We start from the raw sequence: 13,891 nt of genomic DNA, 5'->3' as shown, positions 1-13,891 counted from the left end.
TTTATTTGCAGTGCGTCAGCAAATTAGGCCACCGATGGAAAAAATTATTAAGGCTATCTAGCTAGCTAGTTTGTCCCCTACCACTTATTCGATAGACCACCACCATGCCGGACTGGAAAGAATGAAGCGGAAAATTCTATTAATCATGGCCATGTCATGATTAATATGGCATTGTCCCCACCCCTGACGCCACTGGTGGAAGCCAACGACAAGGGCGCCTTGCTATTGGCAGCGGACCGCATGAGGCATCATCACCCCCACGGAGAGGAACGAGAGATGGCAGGGAGGGAAGCTTGAAAATACAGCAAAAGACGGTTAGGGAGTGTTTCAACATGCACTACATAAGATGCATATCAGTCCCACTCGATCATGTGGGAAGGGATTTGTCAACAAGCAACACGCGATAAATGTAATGGAGACCTGCCTCGCCAATGATTCTAAGAAAGAAAATGAGAAAGCAGACAAGCACACTCCCGCTATGTCGAGTGTTAAACAATGAGAAACGCGAGTCTCAATCAATCACACATTCTGGAGTTTTCTGGAAGATATTCTCGCAACATTGCCAGGTTTTAGTTTTCATTATCTTATCTTTCATTCATTTTTTGACGGTCAGTCAACAGCTAAGGCGTACTAAGCCGGAAATTCCAAGTGTGTATGTACCTGAGAATTCTCGTTTTCTACCCATCTAATTTCCTGTCACATAAGTTATTATGGATTATTAATATTTTGGCCTCGGGGTGTATCTGGTGATCCGTTTCAATAGAGTATATGAGGTTAGGGAAAATTGCCCAGCAATGGCGTATTTAAAGTTGCGGAAATAAAAAGAACATTCCTGGTTTAACAAGAATTTTACTTATTTTTTGTCTTTAACAAAGCAGCCAAAAACGGCTCAAATGCTTTTACATTGGCTGAAAGGCAATACATATCATATATAAATAAGAAACGGTAAGGGCAATGAACAATAATAAGAAATTTATCTCAAGAACAACTATGAGATCGCAGTTGAGAGGGCTAAATGACTATCTGACGTTTAAGGAAGATAGTGAAAGCCGTGAGAGAGGAAGAGAAGTCCAGGGAAGGGTACTGAATGGTCAGGAAATTAATTATACCGTGGAGTTGATGAAAAGGAACGTTGGGAGATCGAAAGACAGAATTTTTGAAATCTGCATCAGACTCAAGCTACGTGTTGATCGAGGGGAACACGGATTGAGAAGAGAGGAAGAAGGTTGTTGGTGCGGAGAGTTCCGTGAAGTTGTTATGTAAAAAATTCATATCTGATGGCAATCGATAGCAGGAGAGATGGGAAATGCCAAGGGATGAGAGAGTAGAGACAAGGGTTGTATTTTTGAGGGAGGGTATGCGATTACGGGAAATGGCAACAAAGAAATTAAGAGTCTGTTGGTAACTCTAAAGTTGTTGGGCTGGCGGTTGACCAGATTGGTGAACAGTATGCTAAAATTGGGAGGATACAACCAAAAAACACTGTTCTAAGGGCAAGAAGAAGGCGAAAATCAGTGTGGTGAAAACGTAGGCTAATTATTGCCATCGCTTTTTCGACAACCCTTTGAACGTGCTCGCGAAAGGTGAGCTTCGCGTCAAAAATCACACCCAAGTCGCAGTGAGAACTGAAAGATGAGATAGGATTGTTTGAAAGAGTATATGAAAGCGAAAGTGGTTTGCTCTTTAAATAGAAGGTCATAATAGCTGATTTTGAGGGATGAATGCATAACTGCTAATCGGAGCACCAAGCAGTGACAGAAGTAAGAGCAGATTGTAGGGAAACGGCCTCAGATGGGCAATCAATCTGTTTGAAAATTTTGCAATCCTCTGCGTAAAACAAAGTATTGCATCCAAGGGGGGTGACACAGTCAATAATGTTGTTTAATTAAAGTGAAAAGAGGAGAGGGCCAAGGACACTGCCTTGTGGTATCCCGGACGGAATCGGAAGAAGAGTAGAGGAAATGCCATCAATAAGAACACACTGTTTGCGAGAGCTGAGAAAGCCGCGGATTTAAGAAAAGAAAATGCCATGTATGCTGTACCGATGTTTGAGTTTATGGACCAGCAGGGAGTGGTTAATGGAATCAAATGCTGCCGAGAAGCCAATATAGCAAGAATCCAATTGTGAGTTGAGCTCAAAAGAGTTTGTGATATGGTGTTGTAGAACGGCGAGATTGGTGAGGCATGATCCCCTGGAGAGAAAGCCATTCTGATGGGGTGAGATGTAAGGGAGAATTAAGTGAAGAAGACGATCGTGAATGATGCGCTCGAAGATTATTGAAAGCACGGGCAATGTAGAGATCGGACGGCAGTTTTAAACTAAACATTTACGGCCAGATTTTAGTATTGCGGTTACTTAAGTAGTATTCCATTGTGCAGGGAAGAAGTCGCTGGAGAAAAATCGGTTGAAAAGAATAGAGATTGGGATATAGAGTGATGAAGCAGTGCGTTTGAGAAAAAGAGACCAGACATGGTAGAATCCAGTAGATATTGAAGAGGATATCGCGGTTGAATAGATAGTATGCATCAGAATTATTTTACATTGGTTGATCTCCGATAAATTTGCGACTAATAATAATATCATTAGCGAACAATGTTTTTATCTATTAAAATATAATATAGTAAATAAAATATTCCATCAACTACGCATAGATAAAATACTCAAAATTTCAATTTAAAATATCTACATCTACATCTAATTAATACCCCGCAAGCCGCCGCAAGGGCGTGTGGCGATTGTAGGGATTATAGGCACCACCCGTAATTAAGAAAAAACCGCATGCAAAAGCCACAAAGTTATACAGTCCACAACAGTGATGAAGGCTCATACACAAAGGACATTTTCCCTACTATTTGCGATAGATTAAAACTAAAAATCAACCTATCACATAAATCTACCCAAATGATATCAGGCCATTGAAATTTTTCAAATTACCTTCACAAAATTGGGAAAACGAGAACTATCCTATGTGATATCTACTTAACAGAGGACACCGCCAAATGTATAATTGAAGTATGTATCCGCTATGAAAGAACAAGGCTAGAAATATGGCATAACATGGCGGTGAAGAAAATTAAACTGCGCGAAATAGTAGTATTATGTTTAAATACCAATTATAAACCTTCCTATTTGATTTCGTCACACAAGTGGTAATTAAGTAATGTAAGCAGGCACATCTAACACATTTTATTGCCAGTGTAAATTCTCCTATTTAACGTGCTCTACAACTAGGTGAAAAACCAAAATATATCATGCATACACGATACAAACTATTTGTCTCTGTATATATTATGCTGTATGCGTCTATACTTGCTGAATACTCTTTACGCACGCACTTACACCACACACAAGGATAAGTACGACATTGGGCTCGGTCTGGTCTCGAAGTCACCCAAGGGTGAATAACCACGGGTTCCTGGATGTATCGGAACGCGGCTGGAGTATGCCTCGGCGACCCATACCAAGTAAAAAACTACCCTCTTTACATCCAAGCCTAATCCCCCGCGGAACTGCCGTCAGGCATTATTTCGCGGGGGGCTATTGCTAGCTCTTTCAACTGTTTAGCGGTATCCTTAATCCCCCCATCGCCATGATGTTGGAGGCAAGATTAGGGGTTCGGGGTGCTCTTATTTCTTCTGATTTTTCCTCTTATACTCTTCTTTCTTCTAATCTTCTCTCCCTTATATTCTATCTTCATTCTTCTTTCCCTCCTGCTCTTCGATTCGTTGGTCCTTTAGAACTTTCGATGCATAGATATCGACTGCTCTCCACGCCTCCTTTGATAATATCATCCCATCCGTCAAACCTTCTGGAGTTATACTCTCTTTAATCGTGATTTCTAGCTCTTTCCTAACTTCATCGTATCTATGGCACTTGAAGAACACATGCTCAGCATTTCCGTCGTCTCCTACACAGGATGGGCACTCCGGGGACTCTTCTTGCTTGAATTTTTAGAGGTAGGCTCGGTAGTACCCATGGGCTGATAGCGTCTGTGTCAGGTAATAGTTGACCTCACCGTGACTACGATGCAGCCACTCTTCAATTTGGGGAATCAACCGGTGCGTCCATCTGTCCTTAGTTGATTCATCCCAACTTTTCTGCCACCGTTCTAAACTCCTTTGACGTTCTTCAGTTTTCAGGTCCTCTTCTTTTTTCTTGTCTTTCAGGCCTCGTAGAGCTTTCCTTCGTTTGAAGATCTCCTTCCGTTCTTTCGCTAGTATTTCGATATGCAGAAGTCCTGAGATACTTGAGAGTTTATGTAAATAACTGTTTAAAAATCTCATATCGGATTACTTAGGCGATTGAAGACAAAAAGGGGAATTTAAGCGTGAGCAGCTATCCCCTCAATCAACATATAGCAGTGTTGTATAATTATGTATGTTGCTACTTGAATAAACAAGGAAGGGTTGGTTAGGATGTCTCTACTACTACCACACGCCGTTAAAAAAAACATGGTATACATTCATACAAAAACACTTGCACCCAACACACATACAAACGCACAAACTACCAGCTAACATACGCATGCACTTACAAATATACCTGACATCTTTGGAATGTTTAATTTTGTTCCGACTTGTAAATTAAATGCTTTTAATATTTCTAAAGTGACTTTGGGTCCTTACTATTATGATTTCTTATTGTTCGGGGAGAGAATGAGTATTTGTATCTGGACTGGATAGTTGATAAGATCTGTACTGGATAACTTGGTAATATTATCAATAATATCAATTTAAAATTCTGTATACACATGAGTTGAACTCAAATAATACGTGAACATTTCAACGTTTTTTGGAGTTGACGAAAGTCACCAGCTACGTAGAAAGAAGGCCAATGCTATTCAAAATAAAGGCTGTCGATAAAATATATATCGGATACATCTGCCGCGGTACTCCTCAAGTGGTGATCGGTGGACCGAGTCACCAGCCAGACGAGAATAAACAGAAAACACATGTGAATGGTCTGAAATAATTTTACTACGGAATATTATATTGTTGTTTACATTTCTCAATTGAATTCGTACATTTTTTTAGTGTTTGGGAAAAGTATATTTTTATGTATGAAATATTATAAACTTTTTATTCGGTCCTTCTGAAAATCCTTGAGTAAAATTTCAGTCCCCCAGTCAAGCATTAAGAAGGCTTACGATACCCAAGAAAGTGTTAAATCTTAATATGGATGACCCTTTTGACCAAGTTATTCCGCCCATTCCGTTATCATTTTCGTCATATGTCGGAGAAAAACTAAGTAAACTATTTGAAAGTTTATAAGTGGAGACTGTACAAACATTTTTGTTAAACGTACGACAATTTTACAGAATGGTTGCTCAATACGGCTTCCATCAAACTATAATCATTTATGGTATTAGATGTTTCAAAAATATAAACATTTTTTATTATTCTCATGGATTGTCAATAGATGGAAACCCAATGTATGTTTAAAATCTTTCTCTCCGATGCTTCGCATAAAAAGACAGCCTTCAACCCGGATGACATTGGTCTCGTTAGCCAGGAACTGAAATTTGAATTTCGCCCATTCTCTCTCTTCCTTTCGCCAGCCAACTCGTCGGCGTCCGCGATTGGCCGAGATATCCTGCTGACGCCGACGACGAGGGCGGTGCCACGCAGTTCCCTTTCCGTCCACGCCGCCGCGCTGGCGTTCATCCTGGCGCTCCTCGCCCTCTCCGGCGGCCTCGCGCTCAACTACATCCTGCGCCGGCGGCGGTTCAACGAAGAGCTAAAGAAGCGCGAAGAAGAGGAGGAGGAAATGTCCGACTCGGACTCGGACACCAAGTGCTTCATCGCGCGGAGCAAGGACGGCGGCAGCGCGACTAGCGTCACATCCGTCTCGGACGTGATCTCCCTGCGGAGACTCTCCGTGGGGAAGGAGAGTAAAAGGAGGGAGGTCCACATGAGGCTGACGGAGGAGTCGGACGAGGATGAAGAAGAAGAAGAGGGAGAGGAAAGGGGAGGCCGGGGGGAGGGCGGGGCGGAGAAGGAGGAAGAGGGGACCAACCGGCCCACGGATCGCAACGAGCCGTGAGTATTGTCTCAGGGATGACAACCTTCGGAAGAGTATGCATGCTCTTCTCTGTATACGCAGCATTCACGTATCGTGAGGAATGTTTCGCTCATTATGAAATAAAAATTGAATGACCATCAACCCGAAGGCGGTTAGGTGAGGCCAGAGGTCACCCCGACGAACCCTTTTAAGCTTGCGAAATTCACACATTCCGGTTAGGATTGCCAGTTCCTGTCTCTGTGCCACCTGCAACTTCGCAGTAAGATCCAGTACCCAAAAAAACCAAGTAAATAATATTAAAAAGAAGCGAAAACAATGTTTCAAAAAATGATAATGAAAATTATCAAGGAATTTATTGTATATGATATTGGATAATGAAGTATTCGAAATATTAAATTATTCTGTGCTTATACCAAAATCGAATGTATAGATTATTCAATTGTTTTCAACTTTTGTTTTTGTTTGCACAGAGTATATACACTATTTTTGGGCAAATCTGATAATTGTTTGATGAGTTACCTTACGTTTACGTAAAATGACGTTTGAAATGACTGAGAAGGCACATACTTCGTAATCAGATTCAGGATTCAGTCCAATCAGGACATGTTCCCATTAGAAGGTAAAAAGCTACGATGAAATAAGTTGAATTACCAGAATTTGCGCAATTGACGCCCGCTGTAACTACAATTACGAGTTTAAAAAGTAGGTGCTGTAAGATTTAATCAGTGGAATGCATTTTTCAATGAATTTAAACGGGATTCCGCCTTAGCCTCGCACGTGATTCACCTAATAGAAATTCGTCCAATTTATTTAAAACCACCGATTGAATAGTTGATAGTCAGACACTTTGAAATTGCGCCGTCAAAAGATTCAATCTGTAGCTTTTGCAATTTGATCAGGTGGTTGAGAATATTTAAAATTCAATTGATCGAGAGTGGAGGAAGAATTGCGTCTCCAAATTTACCTAAATCGATCGATTTAAGTATATTCCACGGGGTCATTTTAGGTAAACTGTTAATTAGAGGTTATGTAAAGCCACTTTACACAAGAGTAGGATACCATTTGTGGAATCTTTATGTGCATTCGCGTTTTTATGGGAAGGATAAAAGTTATTCATTCATTATTTTATTCATACAGGACTGCTTTTAGACTCGCTTTGGGAGGCGAAATAACGACGCTGAATGAAATTCAATAAAAGAGTGAAAGAAAGTGGGAAACCGCGAAACATCCATCGTGCTCATGTATGCTCTGCTACCTTTGAAGTGCCCACTCAAAAGAGGGGTTCCATAGACTGGTGCCGCAGGGGAGACCATCGTAATATTTGCGATAGCAATTCATCTGCTAACTCCAACGGTTTCGGGTGATTACAATGCGGGTATGGAGAGTTAAAGCAATTTTTTGAAATTCTAATGTCGATATTGGATTTTGTAATCAATATATCTCATACAATCCTCATATAAATGATATGTATAACGTATCCTGGGAATGTTTAAGCATACATTCACCAAAAATAACGTTTATTTTAATTTTGGAGGTTTAGGGGGAGGGGAGCGTCGGCCTAAATCTGGGTTCAGCTCATTTTTAGGCCACACGTCAATTTTGGCCAAATTGCAAAGAGACTCGGAGTTCAACTTTATCTATTTGCCTAGAGATCTCTTTGGTGAAATTCCAGTGAAAGTAAGGACATGCTAGTCTGTTTATGGTTACCACGGTTCTCAATTTATTTCAGCCCAAATGCAAGATTCGAAAGTTTTTTTTGGCAGTTGTTTAAAGTACAAGTTTGCACGGTGGTGTAATTATATTAATGAATGAGGCTGTTTTTACATTTTTTACAAATTAGATCAGAAAGTCACTTATAAATTGAAAATAAAATATATTTTTTCAATTATTGAGTTCAATGAAATAATAACTCATGAAAATCTCAAGAACTCGGTAATATTTGATGAATGCGCTGCCTTTTCAATTTACGCATAAAATACCACTATTAGTTTGCATTCCTAAATGCTTATTTGTCTCCTCTGTCCTTATTCCCTAATCCATACCATTGTTTTCATCCCCATATAACTCTTAACAAAGCGTGCGTGTTTAAAAATTTTGCAAATGATTCAAATCGGATATCACATTTGTAGTGATCCTTTCTCTTTCTTTTTCCCCCTCCCCAGGGCCAAAGCCAACCTACCCAAGGTGGAGGTGTTGAAACCCGGGCCTTTGAAAGGGAAGCGAAGTGGAGGAGGGAGTAGGAACCGGAGGGTGAGGGTAGAGACGGGCGGGAGGGGAGGAGTTCGGGGGGTGGTGGTCGAGGAGGAGGAAGAGGATGAAGAGGAGGAGGAGGCAAGGAAGGGGGAGGAGGAAGGGGGACGAGAGGATGGGGAGGCGGCGGCACCCGAGGTGACGAGGCGGCGGCGGCGCAAGGGAGGACCATCGGCCGGGAGGAGGGAGTGGAGGGAGTCGGCGTGTCCGCTGCTGGAGCCGGAGGTTGCTGTGGCCCAGAGTTCCATCTCGCTCCCCAGCTCGCCCACGGAAGTGATGGGGGAGGACCCCTCGGTGACCCCCAACGCCCCAGGCAGGCCGGGCCTCTCCGCCTCCGCCCCGCTCCTCCTCCGGCGATCGCTTTCCTTCTTCGCGGCGACAGCCTCCGCGTCCTCCGCGGGAGCTGCCGGGGACACGCCCGAGGGTGTGGCGCAGAGCATCTCCGCCGCTGGAAAGCAATGGTGGAGGAAGAAGATGCAGAGGTCGGTTGAACTTCAATGCGTAGCTTTCTACCGCCATGAACGGCGAAATATTACTCTCACTATCTGCTGCGCATTAGGCCACATCACTTCTAAGTAAACCCATTGAATAGCCACGTTTTGTCCACCTCACGACTCTTGATATAGCACCCTCCATCTTAGTAATGGTGCTGGAAAATACGAACGTTCCCTAATTATTTTCTCCTGTCATGACTTAGAAAACTAAATTGAATGAACTTTATTAACGATACCTACCTTACGTGGATTTAAGTATGATAGTTCATTACTTTAATGATAAAGTCAATTTTGTACATATAATTTAGCGGAGAGTATTCCACACCACAACATTCCTTTTTTATTAATTTGTCATTCTGACCTTAATATTTGAAATTTACCAAAAATTAAACTGAAGCGCAATGAAGGCAAGAATAAATAGCCTTTCAAGTTCCATAAAGTTGCATTTTACTTTGTTTTACATTCTGTCACATAATATAGTGACTTTTTTGCTTTGTAGTAATTAACGTGCAAGTCAATCAAAAAAAACAAGTAAACATGATATAGAAATGGCCAGTTGTTCCGCTATCAAACATTGGCTAAAAATTAAGTTTCAATGGAGTAGAAAAACAAGAAGTCGATCACACTTGAAGGACCCTTTAACGTGCTATGATCATAGGCATCTAAGGTGAATGACATGGAAAACGTTTCTTTGAATAAGGTATCTGCATGAATCTGATGGCGGCAGGGGTAAACTTTTAGGCATCACTACAATAAGTTAATCCCATTTATAATGAAATTAAATATTTCACATATACATCAAGCGTTCATATTCCATGTCCCAATTTGGTTAAATTATGGCCATACAGAGACCACAGGAATGTTACAACACACGTGTTCTGCTTGTTTTGCTGGTTGCTCTGCAGCAACGTACTTAGTCCAATGCCTTTAATTCTAATAAATATTGAGGGGGACGCAGGGTACGACCGGAAGCTTCTGCACCAGGTGTACATTTTACTCAAGGGCAAAGAAAGTTCAAAACAAATTAAGAACGTCGTTATGGTACCCTAGATTAATGCTCAAATTCTCTTTCGCGATATAAAAAAATATAATCTCAAAAAAATCAAATTAGCATCAATTTTTATGAAACACCAAACGTGATAGCCATATAAAACTGGCACTGACATTTACCTCACGATGCCGCGACAAATAAAATTATGTAAAAATGATAAGTGCTATTCCTTCCATCAACATCTTGAGGTAGAGGCACCGAAATGAGGCGAGCGAGGGAGGGGTTAAAGGAAGTCCGATTACATAGGGTAAACCCTTGGTCTTAGCCAAATAAAAAGAAATAAATCAAACTATATGTACGTATACATGTCATAATCTACTGTTTCCCTGTAGCTTGTGAAACGCGATACACTCGTACACATACTTAGTAGCTGACTGTTTAGTTGATAGCACTGATTTTCATAAGAGAAATTTGAATGCATGTGAAAGGACAGGCATAACTAAAGTAATATTAAGATTCCGGGATTTGGCCTAACTGAAACGTCGAGATGCGGAGAACAGGTGACCCTTAGAATATGACAAATAGCAACAGCTACTAAAGAATTGACACAATTTATACCGTAATATTTTAACATTTATTTGGAACTGTCACTGTAAAAGAAATAATCTTGCAATCCATTTCTGGTTAATGACGAGATAATTGTCAATTAACGCGTTCATCGGCTTGGAATAAGCGCTAATATATTAGTTCTAATTTCATCCTTAGTTTTTTTTATTTCTCCTCCGAGGCGTGTTCCACTGTGTGTTGTGTTAAAATAAACAATTTTTTTGTTGGCTCAAAGGTTCCAGAACGGAGCGGTAAGCCCGGTGCACGAGGAACTGGAGGAGACGTGGCGCCTGGCCGAGCCCCACTCGCCCAAGAAGGAGACGCCGGGGAGGGCGAAGCAGCGACCCAGCAGCGAATCCATCCCTCCCGCCAAAGAGTGCAAGGAGAAGCAGAACAGGGAGCGGCTGATGAGGGCGGGCATCCCCGCCACCGAGGGGGGACAGGTCCTCCACCCGCCGCCGCCGCCTTCGTCCACCGCCTCTGACTCCCCCTCCGCCACCACCTCCCCCGAAATGTCGAGGCCGGGATCAAACGGGGGCCGGCCACGTGGGGGGAGACTCCTGAGGGCCAGGGCCACCGACGAGCGGGGCAAGTGCACATCGGAGGCCTCGCTGGCGGGTGGGGCCTCCGAGCTCGACCTCGAGTTCGACTACTACGACTACAACGTGCAGAACGCGGGCGCAGCCCCCGGCTCCTACTTGGGCATGGACCCGGCCTTCCTCGTCTACATTCCGCCGTTCGAGGGCTCCACATCACCCTCGTCCAACGCCTCCTCGGCGTCAACGCTGCAGGCGCCGCCCTCCGAGGGTGGGACCGACGCCCTCCTCTCAGCCTCGTCCTCGTCGCCGCCGCGACCGGCAAAGGGGGACGACGGGAGGACCGGCAACCGAGGGGATTACTACTGCATAAACCCGTCGTACGCAAGGGCTAACTTCCAGGAGATGAACGGGAGTCGGAGTGGGGGCGGATCGGAGGAGGGCGACGGGGAGATGATGTCGATGGCGGAGTTCCGGAGGGACTCGGTGGAGGAGGAGGAGGAGGAGTCGGAGGAGGGCAGGGGTTCGGAGAAGGAGACGAGGGTGGAGAAGTCGCCGGTGGAGGACGTGGAGGAGTTGGAGGATGACGAGATCAAGTTCGCGGACGATGACGAGGAGGAGGTGGAGGAGGAGAACAGCGAGAGTGCGAAGATGGAGGGGGCGGGGAAGTACGGAGTGATCACGGCGGAGGGCGTCGGGCTGAAGAAGCCCGTTTGAAAAGGATTTCGGGCCGGAGACTCGTCCGTTTTTTTGTAGGATTCTTGTCGAACCATTACGTTTCTCTTTTTCAAAAAAATAATGGGAAAGGTGCAAAGTCGGGGGCTGGATAGAGCAATGAAAGACCTCATTCCATAGCATACCTACTGAACAGTTTACTGTGGGTGATTAAGCTGGCATTTTTTGTGGAATTTTATGCAATAAACTGTATTTTTACTTACTGTAGATACATGATTTAAGTATGAAATTCCCATTGGAGCCAATAGCATGTCGCTCGAAACACTTCAGTAAAAATGTTATGGAAACTAAGAGGCCGACTGCGATTGGTTTTCCCCTGCGAGACTCCCACGGGTGTCCCCGCCAAGACTATCGAATCATCGAAGGGGAGTCCATTAAATGTGCTTCTATTGCGGCGTGGTGGGGAGGGATTGATAGTGTTTCCTCCCATAGAAAAATCCTTTTCTCACTGCCCGAGTCTATTTAACAATATGGTGAGCTAAACCTGTGATATTTTCAGTTACGTTTACCGGAACAGTCAGTGGTTCACAGATCTGCACAGAGCCAAGTGGATTCCCCTCTTTGTTAAAACTATTCCTATCCCTCTGTCTCATGCGTCATATTGTAATTCGTCGGTCAGCGACGTAAAGCGTGTTTTTTTAGTGCTTGGAGTCCTTGGTTTTTTTCCCCGGCCTAGTCAACCCTTACCCCACAGTCACGCGATTCTAGACCCACGCCAAGTGAATTGGAAGATCCGCGAAGGGTCGCGGGACAATGAGAAGCACTTAGACGGAACCAATGGGACACATTTTCGCCTCTTGAAAGGCAAGTGTGCGCAACGTCAGAAACAATAACGGCCACGCCTTTATCGAAGGAGAACATTTCCACCGGGGAGAGATGCAGGAAATTACCGAACAAATTGACAAACTTGTGTTACATAGTTTGAGAGTAGATTTTTATCCCTGCCAAGAGATATTATAAGGTTTTAAACTAAAAAGAAAAAAATTAACATGGACTTGTACGAGTGTGTATATAGAGTATAAATAAAGATAGTGAAGAGCATAACATGAATTATACTGCAGGGACTTCTCATTTTTCGGCAATCCATGCGATACTTGGAGTTAATTTTTCTTTTCTTCCAGTGCTGATCCTTGCGGAGAAGGTTATCTAAGAAAAGAGAATTTTACTCTTTCTGTAAAACACCATCGGAAAGAAGAAATCTTTGTTTATTTGGTTACATATCTTGGATAAAACAATAAAGTAATATTTATATATAATTGGTTCTATATTGCTAAATTAGGTTAATTCTTTTTATTTGACCGAAAGAATAATTGTCTATTCTGTAATGTCCCAATAAATTAAGCTAATGACGAATTTTACTGCAGGACCTTGAAGAAATTGTATCAATAAAACTGCTCAAAAATGGCATTTTCAGGGGCTGAATGAATTCTAGTCAATGCACTAAAGTCAGCTTTAATAAATTATTTCAGATCTTGCCCAATGTAGTGTAATTCCCAAGAGCTCCTTGATTGAAAATATCACTCAGTTGGCACATATATAAGATGGTTTAAAATATATAAGATGAAGAGACAATTTCAAAAGATGGTGAGGCCTAAGCTCCACCCTGATGGTGCCACTGTGAGAGGAGATCATTAAATAATCTTTATAAAACTATCAGAAATACTTAAAATGTCATTAAGTACCACCTACCAAATGGCAACAAATATTGTGTGATGTGGGACAGATTTTGCCCGGTGGATTCTGACACGACTCATGCAGAAACAAGAAAACATTTGCATGCAGTTTTATTGGCAGCAGTTGAAGCTGATGGTACAGGAAGACATGGAGCCCCTTTCAAAGGTAACTTCATAACTGCAGATGAAACTTTTCTGTCATTTCGATCCTGAGAGCAAACAAAATTGTGTGTGGAGATCTATGGCATCATCAACACCAAAGAAAGCCAAATCTGGGGTATTTCAAAATGGAAGCAAACATAACCATCTTTTATCTTTATTGGTAAAATATGGTGATTGATCATCAACCTGAGTCAGGTAAAATTCTTATTCCTTTTAGTGTATTGCCCTTTTAGAGGTTCAAGTGACTGCCAAGGTTTAAGTAATTTTATCTTTAAGATTTAGCCAGCCTTAAGTAATATGGATTGGAACTGACATATTCAAATGAAAAATAGTGAGACACATATATTGGTTTTTCAAAGTCATATTTCAAGACCTATAATGCTGAGGGTTCAGGCAATATAAAAGTTCATTTGTGTAGTATT

General features: G+C 42.5%; 1 protein-coding gene across 1 annotated transcript in view; it reads left to right on the top strand.

The window, feature by feature from the left end:
* The window catches only part of gogo (golden goal), a 39,821-nt gene extending 27,065 nt beyond the window's left edge, over positions 1-12,756 (top strand). The window contains exons 8-11 of the mRNA XM_071597284.1: positions 5,559-5,958; positions 8,185-8,272; positions 8,372-8,754; positions 10,599-12,756. Of these exons, the coding sequence (XP_071453385.1) occupies positions 5,559-5,958; positions 8,185-8,272; positions 8,372-8,754; positions 10,599-11,616 (1,889 nt within the window). The 3' untranslated portion in view covers positions 11,617-12,756. The remainder of the gene's footprint in view (positions 1-5,558; positions 5,959-8,184; positions 8,273-8,371; positions 8,755-10,598) is intronic.
* The last annotated feature ends 1,135 nt before the right edge of the window (positions 12,757-13,891 follow it).

This window comes from Hetaerina americana, unplaced genomic scaffold, assembly GCF_022747635.1.
Source record: "Hetaerina americana unplaced genomic scaffold, ioHetAmer1.1.p SCAF_84, whole genome shotgun sequence".
Lineage (NCBI taxonomy): Eukaryota > Metazoa > Arthropoda > Insecta > Odonata > Calopterygidae > Hetaerina > Hetaerina americana.
This window is presented reverse-complemented; position numbering and strand designations above follow the sequence as displayed.